The sequence below is a fragment of the Acinonyx jubatus genome, chromosome D1 (assembly GCF_027475565.1).
Source record: "Acinonyx jubatus isolate Ajub_Pintada_27869175 chromosome D1, VMU_Ajub_asm_v1.0, whole genome shotgun sequence".
NCBI classification, from domain to species: Eukaryota; Metazoa; Chordata; class Mammalia; order Carnivora; family Felidae; genus Acinonyx; species Acinonyx jubatus.
Genome location: NC_069390.1, coordinates 74,016,053 through 74,033,049, shown reverse-complemented (window position 1 = coordinate 74,033,049; position 16,997 = coordinate 74,016,053). Strand labels below are relative to the sequence as shown.

The 16,997-nt window shown below is 40.3% G+C and overlaps 1 protein-coding gene across 1 annotated transcript in view; it reads right to left on the bottom strand.

Annotated features, from left to right (window-relative positions):
- Positions 1-16,997, bottom strand: part of CEP295 (centrosomal protein 295) — a 55,612-nt gene that overhangs the window by 15,888 nt on the left and 22,727 nt on the right. The window contains exons 8-17 of the mRNA XM_015082644.3: positions 15,264-15,447; positions 14,875-15,042; positions 12,084-12,305; positions 7,783-7,875; positions 7,537-7,640; positions 5,860-5,997; positions 5,330-5,427; positions 1,705-5,053; positions 519-684; positions 238-381 (exon numbers count right to left, since the gene is read on the bottom strand). Coding sequence (XP_014938130.3) covers positions 238-381; positions 519-684; positions 1,705-5,053; positions 5,330-5,427; positions 5,860-5,997; positions 7,537-7,640; positions 7,783-7,875; positions 12,084-12,305; positions 14,875-15,042; positions 15,264-15,447 — 4,666 coding nt within the window. The remainder of the gene's footprint in view (positions 1-237; positions 382-518; positions 685-1,704; positions 5,054-5,329; positions 5,428-5,859; positions 5,998-7,536; positions 7,641-7,782; positions 7,876-12,083; positions 12,306-14,874; positions 15,043-15,263; positions 15,448-16,997) is intronic.

Genomic DNA, 16,997 nt, shown 5'->3' with positions numbered 1-16,997 from the left:
GGGCGCCTGGGTGGCTCAGTCGATTAAGCCTTCGGACTCTTGGTTCAGGTCATGATCTCACGGTTCGTGGGTTCGAGCCCGTCGTTGGGCTCTCCACTCACAGCACAGGGCCTGCTTCAGATCCTCTGTCTCTCTTTCTCTGCCCCTGCCCCACTAGTGCTAGTTCCCCCTCCCAAAATTAAATAAATGTTAAAAAAATTAAAAACAAAACCCTATTTTATCAAACCATATGTTTACCTAGTAGAGAAGTTCTGCCACTTGCTGGTGATTCTACCTCTTGTATAGCACTAAGTTCGTGTTGGTTCAAATCCAATCCACATTTAACTTTTGCTACAGGCGGCTTGGAGGATCTCCTGCCCAGTTCTTTGTCCAGATGCTTGTCTATCAAGTCAGAGACAAAGTTAGGCATAGTACAGATCTGTTAACATACGACAAACTTTTCTTCAGCCAGAGGGTTGTGGGAGGTGAAAGCAAAGAGTAACCAGCAGACAGTTAACAATAAAATGCAATTATCTTACCACTTTGCTTGGCACTACTTTCTGAAAGCAGCTGAGTGTCATCGGAGTTGCTCCTAGTAACAGGCCTAATGTTTTCCTGATCGTCTCCTGCTAGGTCTTGGGGACGAGGAAGCCACTCTCTGAGCTTCTGACTTTGCACGTCATTTCCAACTGTGGGCTGACTTATCTGAAAAAGTGGACAAATGAGGGTGGGGATGACACAAGATGAGAGATCATGTGAAGAATTCATCAGATGTGTACTGCCCGTTTTAAATTAGAACCTCAAGCAAATAAATAATTCCATCACTCACACTATTACAGCTTTATACATAAAAAAAGATGAGAAATGCTTCTTATACAGAAACCATATTCCATTGAAAAGTACCATGTTGGACTTAAAACTCAGCTTCCACCGTATCTTTCATAAGACATTCTACTTGAGTACTCCCCCCTGCTTTTCTTTCCCCATTACTTTTCCTTAAAAAGACCAGTAAATCCTTAGAACTCAAGTACTCATGAACTCAACTCAAGCTTCTCTTGAACATCAAAGGATTTAAGGAATTCTATTTAGACTAAACCATAGATTTAGGAAGTAACCTTTTAAAATAAAATAGACACCTTCACACTCAGAATATACTCCTGTCTCCCCTACTGAGAACATGGATGTCTACGTGACCGTGGTAGAGTCTGCCCTCTAATTCAGTAACAGGCAGCAGTTCTAACTGTCCATCAGCCCTAAAATCATGCGGTAATCTGATCACTTAAGGAAAAAGATGGTACTAATTTTGATTCATATACAATTGTCCACAAAGTGCTATGCAGAAAGCACAAGACTTGCTATCTGCATAAAAGAAATTCCGCTATTCTGCAATTTAACCTTTTGGTAAGTTCAAAACCCTTTATGATAAAACTTCAAATGACAATCTACATTTTTAATGGTGTTTGCACTTGGCTATGTCAAACTACTGGCCGAAATCAGTTGGGCTTCTAGTAACTATTAACCTCCGAAACACCATGCACGGTGGATCAATTCTTACTTTTTAATTTCCACATTGTTTAAGGTAGAAAAATAAAGCAGTTAAGGTCAAACCACTTATCCTCAATAACTAAGAACTTATTCAGGCCTGAGATTAAAAAACATTTAGCTTGTCTGAGTTGGGGTTACGTCCATTATTTAATTTCTAGGCATTCAAGTTTAATTACATACCTGACTGTATTTAAAGAAATCCTTCAAAGTCTCTTGATGTTTCTGTATCTGCTGCTGCAGTGTCATCTGTCTCTGTACAAGCAACTCTTCTTGGGCTTTTTGGCTGTGATGCAGAACTTGCTTTTGTAGATCCAACTGCTTCTGAAATTCCAGGTTATCTTGCCGAGTTAAGACAGGTGGTGAAAAACTCAAAAGCCTATCTTGAAATCTGGGGATCACAGAATTGCTGGAGGGAGCTGCATGTTCATTCTTAGAGGAATACAATCCACAACTGTTTTTAGATTTAACTTCAGCAAAAGGCAGCGGAATAAATGAATGCTCTCTTTTGTGAGCTGAAAACAAAGAGGGAAGAGCATGCTCAGAAGACTCACTTTCAGTCCACTGTGTGTGTTTGTTTAATAGAAGTTCTTCCTGGACTTTCTCATTAGAAAGCACCACTTCCCTTTGTAAGTCCAACTGTGCTGTCGAAATGTCTTGCTGAGGCAGAACGGGCTGTGATAAACTCGAAGGTCTGTCCTGTGATGTTGAGATTTCAGGGTGACTTACAGGAACAGTACTGTTACATCTGGGTACAAAAGGCTTTTGGATTCTTTCACAATCGGCAACAGGCGGTGCTACCTGGGATAAGGGTGAAGAGCCAGTCTGCTCAGATGAGACCTTTTTCTCCAGTTTACTTAGTCTTTGCAAAAGTAATTCTTCTTGGACTTCCTGTCTAGATCGAATGGATCTCCTCTGTATATCTAACTGCTGCTGAAGTGCCTTCAAATCACCCTGGTGAGGTTGGATAAAATGCTCAGCAGGTAACTTTTCCTCAAATTTATACTGTCTGGGCAAAACCAGTTCTTTCTGGGTTTTCTTGCTGCACGGAAGGGGATTTCTTTGTGCAGACAAGTGTTCTTGTTGAAGTGCAATCAGGTGATCTGGCTGGGTTAAAACAGGTTGTGATAAATCTAAAAGCCTGTCAGGCAATCTTGGTATCTCCAAATTATCACTCTTAGCTGAACAAGGTTCTTGGACTCTTCGAGATTCACTAAGGGGTAATGAAGCAAATGAATGCTGTGCAACTGGGGGTAGGAAGGAAGAGGCGCCAACCTGTTCAGGAGATATTCTTTCCTTCCACTCACTCTGTTTATGCAAAAGTAATTCTTCCTGAGCTTCCTGTCTAGATTGAATGATAGCTTCTCTCTGTACAGCTAACCTTTCTCCAAGAGCCTTCAAATTATCTTGTTGAGGCTGGATAAGTTGTGATATCCTCAAAAGCCTATCCTGCAACTGTGCGATCTGAGAATGGCTTGAAAGAATTTTAGTATCACTCTCTGTTGAAAGGGCTTCCTGGGTTGTACCAGATTCAGCAGAAGGTAATGAGGTAAATGGAGGCTGTCCTAACTGGGGCAGGAATGAGGAGTTGGTCTGTTCAGAAGATAGATTCCCTTGGGTTTTCTGGCTAAAATGAAGGGCCTCCTTCCCCGGGCCTAGCCATTTGTGGTGTTCCTCCAAATCATCCTGTAGAGGTAGTATATGTTGTGGAAACCTCAGAAGTCTTTCCTGAACTCTCGGGATCTTAGAATGGCTTACAGGAACTGTACTATCACTCTGGACTGACATAAACTCCTGGACTCTTTCAGACTCTGCTACCTGGGACAGGGATAAAGAGGTGCCAGTCTGTTCAGAAGAAACCGTTGTTTCTAATTCACTTTGTTTGTGTACAAATTCCTGGGTTTCTTGTTTAGCACCAAGTGTCACCCTCTGCACGTGTGACTGTTCTTGACGTGCTGTCAAATTTTCCCACTGTGGCAAACTACGAGGCTGGTGCTGAAATGCTGGGAGTACCAAGTCACTTGAAGGAACGGTACTCTCCTTCTCAGATAAAGAAATTCTTCTAGGCTCAGCTTTAGCAGAAGGTTGTGAAGCAACTGAACACTGAGCAACCACTGGTGGGAATAAAGAACTCATCTGCCCAGACGTACTGTCTCCCAAATCCCTTGGTCTCTGCAAAAGCAACTCCGCCTGGGCTTCAGGCCTCGCCTGAAGAGCGCCCTTCTGTGCCGTCGGCTGTTCTGGGAGCAGCTTCATACTATCATGCAAAGGTAGGAACTGCTGTAGGAAACTCAAAGACCCATCCCGAGATTGCTGGATTTCAGGCTGGCTTGAGAGAAGTCCCTTCTCACTCTCAGATGAATACTGCTCCTGGATTTTTCCAGAATGAGTGCCGGCAGGTCGCAAAGTCAATGTATGCTGAGCCACCTGAGATGGCAGAGAGGGGGGTTCAGTCTGTTCAGACCATATTCTTCCATCCACTTCACTCTGTTTATGTACACATAATACTTCCTGGGCTTCTCGCCTAGCCTGTTGGCTGTCCCTCTGAATATTTAACTGTTCTTGGAGAAATTTAAAATTATCTTGCTGTGATAAGACAGGCTGTGAAAAACTCAAAAGCCTATCCTGAAGTCGTGGGACCCCAAGATGGCCTGAGGAAACTGCAGTATCATCTCTGATTGGAAAAGATTCCTGGATTCTCCCTGATTCAGCTCTGGCAGAAGGCAGTGTAGCAAATGAATCCAGAGGTACTAATGGAAGGGATATCGAGAGGCCAGTTTGTCCTTCCAATTCTTTTCGTTTGTGCAAAAGCAATTGTTCTTGAGCTTCCTGTCTTGACCGAAGAATTTCCTTCTGTCGGTCTAACTGTTCTTGGAGAGCCTTCAAATTACCCTGCTGGGCTGTGATATTCTCTGAGGATGGCAAAGACTTATCCTGTATTTGGCTGATTACAGAAGGACTTACAGGAACTGTACTTTTGCTTATGGTTGGAAAGGGTTCCTGGATTTTTCCAGATTCCACTATAGCAGGCAGAGAACTAAAAGCACGCTCAGCTGCCAGTGGTTGGAATGAAGAATGTTCAGTTAGCTTAGAGGGTATATGTTCATTGTTCCCTGAGAATCTTTGCTGGGAGTCTAAAGTTTGAGAAGTTGTTGCCGTAGACGTTTCAGCTATTTCTCTAGGATCGTGTAATATTCGCGGTCTATCATATGACAAAGGCTTTGAAAGTGTATGAGAATCTTTATGAGGCAATTTATTGTCTCCCTGTTGTACTTCACTCTGTGAGAATTGCTTAGGCTGTTCCTCTGACTCCAGAGACTGCTTGGCTAAAACATCTGAACTCAACTTGGGTCTCTGACCTTGGTCCCAATGCTCTGATATAACAGTGGGTCTTTCAGATTTCTGTGGTGGTACTGTTACAACAGAATCAGATACCAATGAAGTGGCTAACACGGGTGGGTACTTTGCTTTTAACATAGTCTGATATTCGAGTAATCGCTTCCTGGCTATTTCCACAGACTGTCTGTGAAACCTACCAAAAACAAAGACAAAAAACAAACATTGTTCTTTCTTGAGGAAAACATGCCCTATATTCCCAAGTGTTCAATTAACCCAAGTATTAAATTTAACCAACAGCAATTCAGGGTTGGCTATTATGACAAAAAAGGAACAACATTCATATTGACCTCTGAGAAACCTCTACGTTGTAGTTCCAAGAGAATCCCGATTAGATCTTCATATAAACCAAATAATAAATCCTGCAGATGCAGCCACACACTATCACAAGAAACCGTACCCTAGCTAATACCTGTTTTGCTGTAAAAGCTGATGTTGATAGTTACGAATCATCTGCCTGTGATTATCTTCATCGGATTTGACGGCGCGTGATGCTGGAGCAGTGCCGACCTAATGAAAGACAAAGCTACTAGTTGAAAGGCAAATCTAGAAACAAGTCCTAAAGTATTTTACATAAACTGAAGTTCGATGACTGTAAACTTTCACATAGCTTTATTTTTCATACAAAAGACTGGCACTTCCATTATGAAGAAATGAAGTAACCCACCATTCTCCTTTAGTGCCAAGCCCAAGAGCTCAATGTACACATTACATATAAATCATGGTCATATACGATGGCACCCTCTAGAAACTGAAAGGTAAAAGCCATCAGGTTTGTGTAAGTATACCTATATCTACACACACACACACACATACAGCACTAAAAGAAAAAAAATTACCAAATAAGATTAAAAATGCATTTCACTTTCCTGAATGCTAAGATTGCTCATATTTTCTTATCCCTCAACAATCTACGTAGGGATGAGATTTCCTGCATCTTACCCCAGTCTGTTGAGTTCTTTTTCTTTTTTCTTCTTCCAGCTGAGCCCTGAAGCAATCAGTTTCTAATTGTAACTTCTGTTGTTCAATTTGTTCAAGTAATTCCAACTGCTTTTGCTTCTGCTCTTCGATTTCCATGATCTAAGTAACAAAAATACTACTGATCTATCAACGACAAACTCAACAAAAGTTTACATGCATTACATTGAAAGGAAACCGATCTCATCACCAAGAGTACCAGCTGTCGAGAAGAAAGTGGTAATGTTTTCTCTCTTATTGCCACTGTTTTATCTGTTATGATGCTCGACCAAATTCTGTGCTCGCACCTTTAATTTTCCAGTGTTCTCAGTAAGAAAAATGACTAGAGAAATTAAATACTAAGGCCTCACAAATAATTTGATTTCTTAGGTCCACCCACGAAGGGGTGCAGTTATCTAGAGGCCAAATAAAACATGAGCAACATTCTTTGTCTTTTCTGTCAGACATGAAACAGATGAAGACAATGGCAGAGGGGTAACACATAAACTCTAATAATTACACCAACACACCAACACACACACACAGATCCAAGTAATTAGAACATGCCAGAGGAACCTCGAGCTTCTTGAGCACGGGACTAGTGTGACTGGTTGCCTGCTAAAGTAGAACAAGGAATGAATGTGAAGTTTTATCAAGAGGAACACTTCCACTAGAGATAATGAAGAATGATCTGGTTTTGAAAATAAAAAATGTCTCAATGTGGTATTTTACCTATTCCTGATCAGGCAGTAGTGGCTACGGCCGAGTTCTTGTCTTCACCTTCCTTTCTTTCCCTCACTCATAGGAGCCACTGAATTTGGACCGTTTATATTTCAGTAGTACCTCTAGAAGTACACTGGCTACATGTGACTATGAAAATGTAAATGAATTAAAATTAAATAAAACTTAAAATTCGGTTCCTCAGTGGCGACAGTCACATGCCAAGTACTCAACAGCCCATGTAGCAGGTACCATACTGGACACAGATATGGAACATTTCCACAGCAGAGAAAGCTCTATTGGACAATATCACTTTAGAATATTGATTAGAAAACACTTATCTGAGAATACTGGCTCATAGAATTCTCACTCCCCAACTGTATTTATATAAAAAACTATGACTATAAACTGGCTTAGTAACAATTAACCACCTTCAAGGTAATTTGTGTTAAAAAAAAAAAAATCTTTTATTAAAGCTGATGGGACCAAAATTATAGTTAAGGAGGTTGAATTTACAATTTTTCTTCTGAAAAAGAGTATTTCAGAAAAACTTTTGAGATTTATAAAGCCTAGGTGAGTATCTAATATTATGACAGGGACTCATTTATTCAACGAACATTTATTGAGCACTTACTATTATGTATAAGGCATTGAACCAGAAACTATGTAAAATGAATTGAATTTTTAAAAAAGACAGTCTCTGTCTTTAAAGAAAAACGGTAAGCTTTACAGGGAAAATAAGATACATACAAAAGTATTAAATAGAAAACAATGTAGTAAGGGTTAAATGAATAGTTTATAAGCAGAGATGAAGTCCTTTCTAACAAGGTAGAAGAAACAGTATCAAAAGTAGCCAGATAGTAAGACAAATTTCATTGATCAAACAAAATTATGGTACCTAGCCGAAGAAACAAACCTCTACAAATAACAAGTTCAGATTACCTGTTTCTGCCTTGCTGCCATTCTAATTCTGGCTGCTTCTTCTTGAGGATGAAGTAGAAACGAACTCTGAGCTACAGTTGTGATGGGCTGAGTCTCATTTATTTCTAGGAGAATCCCCAAAACAAAAATTAGTTTCAATAATTTAGAATTTTGACACCACTATTCTCTTTATTCATTTGTCACATATGTAATTGTATTAGACAAAGAATGTTAAGCAAGCTTAATCTGAGAATGTGATAAAAATACCTTGTTCCTTTTCATAGTCTGTATCCAATGAAAGTGGTTTCTCTTCACTACTAAGTGGTCCAGAGTCAACTGTTAAAGTATCACTTTCAGCAACTGTAAGGATACATTATTATGAATGTATTATCACTGTCAAGCTTAAATCTGAACAAAGTAAAACAAAAAAAAAAAAACAAAAAGAAAACAACTTGCATTCAGATTAACAATTCAATTTTGGTTCATCTATATGTCTTATTTAGTTAAGATCCAGTCATGTTCCAGATGACCACATATTTTATCCATTAAACTTGAGCCTAATAAAAGAAGACTGATGGGAGACGAAAATTGTGAACCAAAAGGAAAAAATGAAGAATTGATTAAAAAGGTGTACTGATAGTTCCAAACACAAGAGAAAAGCATAAAAGAGTAGAATAAGCAAGGTACCAAAGTTTAAAAAAGAGAAGCTTAAGGAAAGTCCATTTTTATTTTAAGTTTATTTTGAGAGAGAGTGCAAATGGGGAAGAGGCAAAGAGAGGAGGAGAGAAAGAATCTCCAGCAGGCTCTATGCCACCAGCACAGAGCCCAAAGAGGGGTTCAATCCCACAAACTGTGAGATCAGGACCTGAGCTGAAACCCAGAGTCAGACACTTAACTGACTGAGCCACCCAAGTACCCTCCTTGACATTTTTAGATATCAGGATTTTGGTTATCTATTAAATCAGAGCAGAGAAGGAAGTTAAATCAGTTTTTCTGATCATATCAGGGGAGCCAGGAACGCTGCATCAAGCACTCATTCATTCACTCACTCACTCATTTATTCAGCACCTACTTATGTGCTGCATGCTGGGGACACAGTGGCACATTTTAAAAAGGTGGACAGGAGGCTTTACAGGCAAGTGGGCAGACAGAAACATTACATATTCACCTTTTATCTTCAGAAAAAATTATAAAACTAGAAACTGGTAGGTGCTATATAAGAGAAATAAAGGATTATATAATAGAGTACTATAAGCGAATCTGAATTAGGCTAGGGGCTCAGATGAGATTTGTCTTAGGAAATGACATTTAGGCGGACATCCGAAAGGTAAGGAGGAATCAGCTGGGTAGAGAATGTGGGGATGTCTAAGAATGAATATAAGGTGTAGTCAGCTTACAAGGGGGAGAAAGAAGCAAGATGAAGCTGGAGAAAGCCCACTCATACAGGGCCTTTCAAAAAATTAACTTGGTTATGACTGAAGATGAATCCCCCTTTTACTGAATTCCGAAATCATATTCTCTCCTACTTTGTTGGCCAGTCCTTTTTACTACTTTGCTGTCTGCCCTTCTTTAGTTATCTGCTAAATGCTGGAGTCCCTCAAAGGGTCTCCTAAGTCCTCTTCTCACCAAATTCTTTCCCCTGAAAGAGTTCCCATGGCTTTAAATACATATATACATCTGACTTTCCAAACTTACCTCTCTTGCTTTAAGCTACTCAATTATTTCAACAAATACTAACAAATACTAACAGCATTTTTTTATGCACAAGGCACTTGTCTAAGCCTTGGGGATACAGCAATGAACAAAACCAAGTTCCTACCCTCAATGGAGGTTATACCAGGATTGGAGGACGTGCAGGGTGAACAGTGTCTCAAGGCAAGGAGCAAATAAGCCAAGAAAGTAAATTTATGGTCTAGGAGATGCTGGTAACAGCTATGGAGAGAAAGCAGGGTAGAGGGGATAGGGAGTGAAGGGTAAGGGGAATGGGGGAGAGGAGTAACTTGCCATTTTGTATAGAGTGAACAGAGAAGGCCTTTCTGAGAAAGCCAGGTCTCAGCAAGTATCTGAAAGAAGAGCAAGGCACAGAAATATCCAAGAGCATCCCAGCCAAGAAGACCAGCAATCTGCAAAGAGCACGTGAGTCATGTCTGCTGTGTGCACGGAACAGCCAGGAAGACCGTGCGTATGGTGAGTGGCTCAGGAGGGAGGTGTGGCTGGAAAGGAAGTCAAGAGGAAGTAGGGTGAGAGAGGTGGTGGGAGAGAGGTGCGTGCGCGAGCAGATTATGCAAGGCTTTGATGCCACTATAAGCACGTTGGTTTTAACTGCACAAATTGGGTAGTTGTTGGAGGGCCTCCCTGAGAGTAATGACATGAGGTGATTTGTGTTTTAACAGGATGACTCTGGGATTACACCACAGCAGGAAGGTACAAAATCTGAAGACAGAAGACGGTTAGCAGGCTACTGCAAGAATCCGCACTGGACAAGAAATTTAGCTTAAACTAGGGCAGTAGGTGGTGAGAAGTGGTGGCACTGTGGACAGGTTTTGAGAGTGAGACTAAAAGGATCTGTGACGATTTGGTTGTACGATATAAAAAAGGGAACCAGAAGGACAGGCTTTTTGGCTTCAGCAAGAAAACTTTATTGCCACTTACTGAAATGTGGACGAGTGTAGGAAAAGCAGGTGGTTATTAGAGGGGATATTAAGAGTCCAGTTTTGGAAAAGTTTATGACGATTACCCAGGAAGATGCCAAATAAGACATTTAAGTAAACGAGTGGGGTTCCAAGGAGAGGTCAAGGCTAGAAACACACACTTCGAAGATGGTAACATAAAGTCATGACATTGGCGTTTAGGGAGTGTGAAAAGATCTGAGAAACAAGCTCAGGGGGCAAGGACTCGTGGTTGTAGAGATGAGAAGAGCAGCGAAGGAAATTATGAAGGAGGAGCCAGTAAGGTAAGAAGACCAAGAGAAGGTGGTGTCAAGAGGTCAAGGGAAGAAACTATTTCCAGAAGGTTTCCTGTTGTACTTAGGATAAAATCCAAAATCTAGACATGAGCTATAAGTCACTTGGTTCAGAAGCTTGGTAGCAAAATATTTCCATACAAATCCAATCACATTAAAAAAAAATACATAGAAGATAAAGCTCTAAGGAAAAAAACAAATCAAAGAGGAGTTATGTCATCACGATTCATTTGTTAGTCTGTAACTTCAGACGCTATTGTGCTTGACTTTTGTAACTTCTGGAAATGTATTTAAAATAACCTTTTTGTCTACCAAAAAACCCCCTAAATTCTTGAGGAGTAACAAAGAAGCCAAATCTCTGGTGGGAATGTGAAATAAACATGCGACGCAATATACTCAAAAGCTGTTAACATGTTCATATTCTTTGATTCAGGAATTCAAGAGTTGTCCCTAAGGAAATAAAGATGTGGGCAAAGACTGCTAAAAGGATGCTCTCTACAGCACAAAAAATAACAAGAAAAATTAGAAATACGCTAAATATTTTAACCATAGCAAGCCGGTTAATTCTGGTTCATCAATTACTGGACCTAAAATAGACAGCTGACCCTTGAACACCACCACAGTTAGAAGCCAAACCCCCACTTATAACTTCTGACTCCCCCAAAACTTTAAAAAAATTTTTATGTTTATTTATTTTTGAGACACACACACACACACACACACACACACACACACAGTATAAGCAGGGGAGTGGCAGAGAGAAGGACACGCAGAATCCAAAGTAGGCTCTAGGCTCTGAGCTGTCAGCACAGAGCCTGATGTGGGGCTCAAACCCACAAACCGTGAGATCATGACCTGAGCCTAAATCAGATGCTGAACTGACAGAGCCAGCCGGGGTGCCCCCTGACTCCCCCAAAACTTAACTACTAATAGCCTACTGACGGCCGGGTGTCTTACCAATAATACAGTCAGCTAACACATATTTTGAATATTATAGATATTACATACTGTATTCTTTTTTTTTTTTTTTTTAAGTTTATTCATTTTGAGAAAGTGAGAGACCATGAGCTGGGGAGGGGCAGAGAGAAAGAATCCCAAACAGGCTTTGTGCTGTCAGCACAGAGCCCAACACGGGGCTTGATCCCACAAACCGTGAGATCATGACTTGAACAGAAATCAATAGTTGGATGCTTAACTGACTGAGCCACCCAGGTGCCCCTATATACTATATTCTTAAATACCTAACTTTTTAATTTTTTCTGTACTTTTAGGCTACGCAGTTCGTACGTGAGTTTTTTCAAATCATCGTCATCACCAAAAAAATCTTCTAATATGTTTATGGAAAAATCCACGTATAATTGGGCCCACGTAGTTCAAACGTGTTTTGTGCCAGTTCAACCATATATAAACAATACTACCATGTTAGTGTGTATGGAAAGAGATTCACTAAGGTTTTTAACATTTACTGCCTTGAAGTAGCAGCATCATGGGCTTTAAAGCATTTTCTTCCTTTGACCAATTATTCTTTGATTTTTCAGGTATCATATTTTTGAACAACTTAAAAAGGGTCTGTGTGCTACAAAATCAGACTCTTGGAGAGAATCACCTTGTTCCTGCCCAGAGGATAATGTTCTATCTTCGTCAGCAATTGCTCCTGATTCGACTGTTGGGGCTTTACTCTCAGTCTCACTAGTAGTGGTAATCACTTCGTTTTCGTCTTCAGACGTGGACTGAATCGTCCAGAGAGATTTTTGGCTTCGGATCTTATTTAATAATTTTTTAAAAATAATTTTTGAAGGAACCTGGTGGGTCTTCATTGATAAGGAAGCTAAAAGAAAAGAAAAACACTTATTCAGCATCTGTTATATACCAAGCAAATTATTCTACCATTATGCTTAGTATCTGCCACACTCACTAGTTATAATAAAAGCACTTTATTATTCTCTACATTTATAAATTAGCAGCATATACAATGCTATTTGGCCCCCATCACAATTTTATAACCAGGAAGAATTTTCAATTTAAATTCAAACAAAAACACCCAAATTCGACTATTTTCCAACAATATGCATGCAACACAAATTTCAAACTTAAAAATGTTTTCAGGAAGATGTTGTTCTGTTTGCTAACGATGACAGAATGCATACCGTTTAATTAACTTGTGGAAGATTAGCATTCAAAATACGTTCTATAAGGTTTTATACTCTATTCTAGAGACGAGACCCAAATATGGGATGCTCGGCGCAGAGCCGACGACATGAGGCTCGATCCCATGACCCTGTGATTATGACCTAAGCCAAAATCAAGAGTTGGACATTCAACCACCTGAGCCAAAAAGCTGCCCGGGCCCTGTACTTCCTAGTAGGCTACAGAGGAAAACAGAACTAGCTAGAACCTTAAAAGACAATCAGGTGCTCCTGAATTATCCCCGGTATGATCGGGAAAATTTCGCTCAACTACCTTCATAAAGAGATCCCTTCAGTCAAAAACAAGATTCTTATTTCCCCAAACATCCTTCCATATGGGTTAACAGGACAACACCAAAACTCAGTATAGTAAAAACAACTCTCTAAGGGGACAGAACTGTGTTGCAAATACATAGTTCTCTGGCTTAATCAAGGAATAAAATTAAAACAATCTACTGAAGTCAAAAACTGGCAAACTATGGTTTTGTCTGACATACTTTTTAAAAAATGTTATGGGACGCCTGGGTGGCTCAGTCGGTTGAGCATCTGACTTCGGCTCAGGTCATGATCTCATGGTCTGTGAGTTCGAGCCCCGCATCGGGCTCCGTGCTGACAGCTCGGAGCCTGGAGCTTGCTGTGGATTCTGTGTCTCCCTCTCTTTCTCTGCCTCTACCCTGCTCGCGCGCTCTCTCTCTCTCTCTCAAAAATAAATAAAAACGTTAAAAAAATGTTCTAATTTTAACTTACAAACAATAAAGTACACAAAACCCAAGTGTACAGCTGAAAAAATTTTACATATATCTACGTAATACAATCCAGATCATGATGTAGAACATTACCAACACCTAAAAGGCTCCTTCATACTCCTTCCCAGTCAATACACCCCTAAAGATAACCACTGTTCTAACCTTGAAACCAGATTAGTTCTGTTTACTTTAACTTCGTACAAATATAGAATTATACTTAGGTATTCTTTTCTGTCTGGCTGCTTTTACTCACCATTAGTTTGTGATTCACTCATATTTAAGAAATTAAATCTGTGGCCAATATTTAAAAATAAGGATTTTTAAACCAATGAGATTCCTAGATGCTTTGGAAAAATCAAGAGAGTTGGCAACATCAAGCGAGCAATTCCAAATGGGAACTGCAGGGGCTGAAAAGTAAGTGTTCCTTTGGATACAACAAGAATTACAATTCTGACAAACTAGAGATCTGAATAGTACTCCCAATTAAAAAACTGAAAGAGCTGGATGAAACAGTAAAAATATCTTCCTCAAGGCACGGCTGATCTGGTAAGAAAATCGAAGATTCTGCAGTGGCCAGAAATAAAGTGTAGGCAGGAATTCTGGAAGGCAAGTGAGCCCTGAACCCATCTTCTCATGTTTATGAGACACCACAGTCACCATACACCGTTCAGAGGGCAGTGTGGGCACAGGGGACAGGGATAGAGCCTACAACTTAATAAGAGTCTCACCCAGCAATCTAACAGAGGACCCACATAAAGTTGGAACACCGAAGGGCTACCTAACCAGTGTGGGGTAAAGATGATAAGAAAGCTTGAGTGGTTTTGAACAAAGGTATGGAGGGAAAAAAGAGATCAAAATAAAGAGAACTTGGTCTCTAAAGAGATGTGAAGTAAGGGGGGCAGTGTTACATGTAAGTCGCACCGGGCTGGCTTAGATAACCGCAGACTGTGGGACCATTCGCTAACGCTGAGGAAGACAACGTTTCAGTAGACAAGGGAGGATAGATTTATCATCAGACAGGGAGTTTTAAGTAACTGTGAGACAGCCAAGTGATAAAGTTAAGAATGGTGGAGACAGGGGTGAAGTTTAGAAGAGAGGCTGAAATTTGTGCTGCTCATCATGATACATGAACTATTTACTAGTTTTTTCCTATTAACAGAGTAGAAACTCTGTGGTGACTTGATGAAAGTCTAAAAATAATGCTGAGTTTTCAAATGAACTTAGAGTTGAGTATCTAACTTAAATAATCTAATAACCTATGTACATGTGAACAAAATGACTTTCCTCCCACATATATGAAAAGGATCGTTAATGATGGAAATCTAAAAACATGGTTTCCTTCTTCCGTCACTCCCATCAGTATTAGTTATTTGTTTGCACTAAAATTAGACCAGACTTTCCTACTGGCAAATTACTAGCATTTTTTCCTATGAAATATTGTAATATTCAGCCCAGGACTGTTTACCGTCTGCTTCACTAGAACATATTATTTCGGCTTCTGTCACTGGAATGTTCTCAGTTTCTGCTAAATTTTCTTGTTCCATTGAGAGGTCCAGTTCTTCATCTTGGATCGGATCAGTCACAGTAGGCAAAGGTTCTGGTTCAAGGCGCAAAATCAGGTTTCCTTTTACCTCTCAATAAAGAAATAGAGAGATAATGTTTCCATTCTGAAATGACCAAGAAGAACTTGAGCATATAATTTAAAGGCCGTCATGGTTTCCAAGTCTAACCCCTGAGAGCTTCTTTCAAACTGAGAAGTCATTTCAAAATAACGACTGCTTCAACAATACAAATGTATTTTCCCACCCAAACACTTCTAAAAGCATTGTTGAAAGCGTACTGAAAGGGTCTTACTCCTGTCTGCGTCATACAGGTCTTCAAAGGCAAATTCCAGCTCCCTCTGCCGGTCTTCTTTCATCTCACTGCGCTTGTACGCAAGTTCAACTAGCTGCGGGGGCATCTGTGCCACAGTCTGTCTCCTGCGTGCCAGGTCGTCTTGCTGCAGCTGTTTGAGTTCTTTCATTACTTTCTCCTGAGTCTTCGAGAACGGAGAGACTTAATCAACACCAGTGGAGGCACAGACCTTAGACAGGACCATTCACAGGAAGGGCCAAGTGGAGAAGTCACGAGGAACAGGGACTGGGGTTCCCTCCCCACCCCCCTCCTGTGTTCTACCACAAAGAGTCATTAATTCTTCACTCCAAAAAAGTTTACTGGAAGCCACATACCATGCTCGATGCTAGAACACAACCTCACTCCTAGACTAGAGGAGTCTCATAGAACAGCCTCAGAGAAGCACCAAGACCCAGAGTGACTGGCTTAACAGATATTTCGTGTTACTTCACACTCTTGTGAATCCCCATGATGAAACAGGATCTATCTATAGGTCTTTAAGCCTAAGAAGGTAGGCTAATATGAAAGTTTAAGCAGAATGTTTCAGTGAGATTATCTAACTGAATTTTAGTGGTGTAAGATAGTAAGGGAGGATAAGGGAAGACTTCTCATCCCTTGAGTTGAGGATTAAGGCAGATAAAAGTGGGTGGAGGAGTACACATAAGAAATAATTACTGCAGCATGGAGGTATAGAAAGGAAGGCATGGGGCATTTGGAGAAAATACACTGCTATAGGTAATGGACAGACAGGGTACCGAGGGCAAGGATGGTTAAGGGAAAAAGATAATATTGGAGAGGTATGCAGGGGCCAAATACTATTTACAACAGACACTAGCAGGAAATGAGATCCCAGGACACAATGGGGTCTGCAGCAAAAAGGTTCACACAGGGAAAAGGAAATCCTCTACCAGTGGTTTTGATGATTGCAGGTTTTGATGACCATTCTCATGTAAGAGACACTGAGCCTACAAAAAGGCAGAGAGAGAGCCATGTAACAGTGTTCGCCAAGTGGTGATAGACACAACGCTACTTATTCTTTCTTTTAATTTTTTTTTAATGTTGATTTATTTTTGAGACAGAGAGACAGAAAGCAAGCAAAGGAAGGGCAGAGAGAGAGGGAGACACAGAATCCGAAGCATGATTCAGGCTCTGAGCTCTCAGCACAGAGCCCGATGTGGGGCTCGAATTCACAAATCGCGAGATCATGACCTGAGCTCAAGTCGGACACCTAACTAACTGAGCCACCCAGGGGCCCCACAACACTACTCGTTCTTATTCTTATGTCAAGTTTTATGACTCATTTTTTTTTATATTAAGATTCAAACAATCCCATTCAATTTAACTTCAAAGTTCTTTGAATATACTCTTTCTAGCTCAGCGCGAGTACGGCATATTATTCTACTCGAATCATTTATATTAACATCTTCCATCACCACTGACATTTGCTGTGAGCTTATGAAATTCCAGGCACAATTCTAAGGGCTTATTAAACTCATGTAATCTCCAAACCAGACAATGAAACAATTCAGAGATGTTCGGTAATTTGCCTGAGGTCAACCAGCCAAGCAGTGAAGAGAAGAAATTCCAGGCAGACTGTGGAGTCTACCTTCTTAACCACTAAACATTACTGATTTGTGGAACAATGTGTTCAGTTTGATTGTCTTTCACATTTTTTTTTCTATCAGTTTAGGTCTT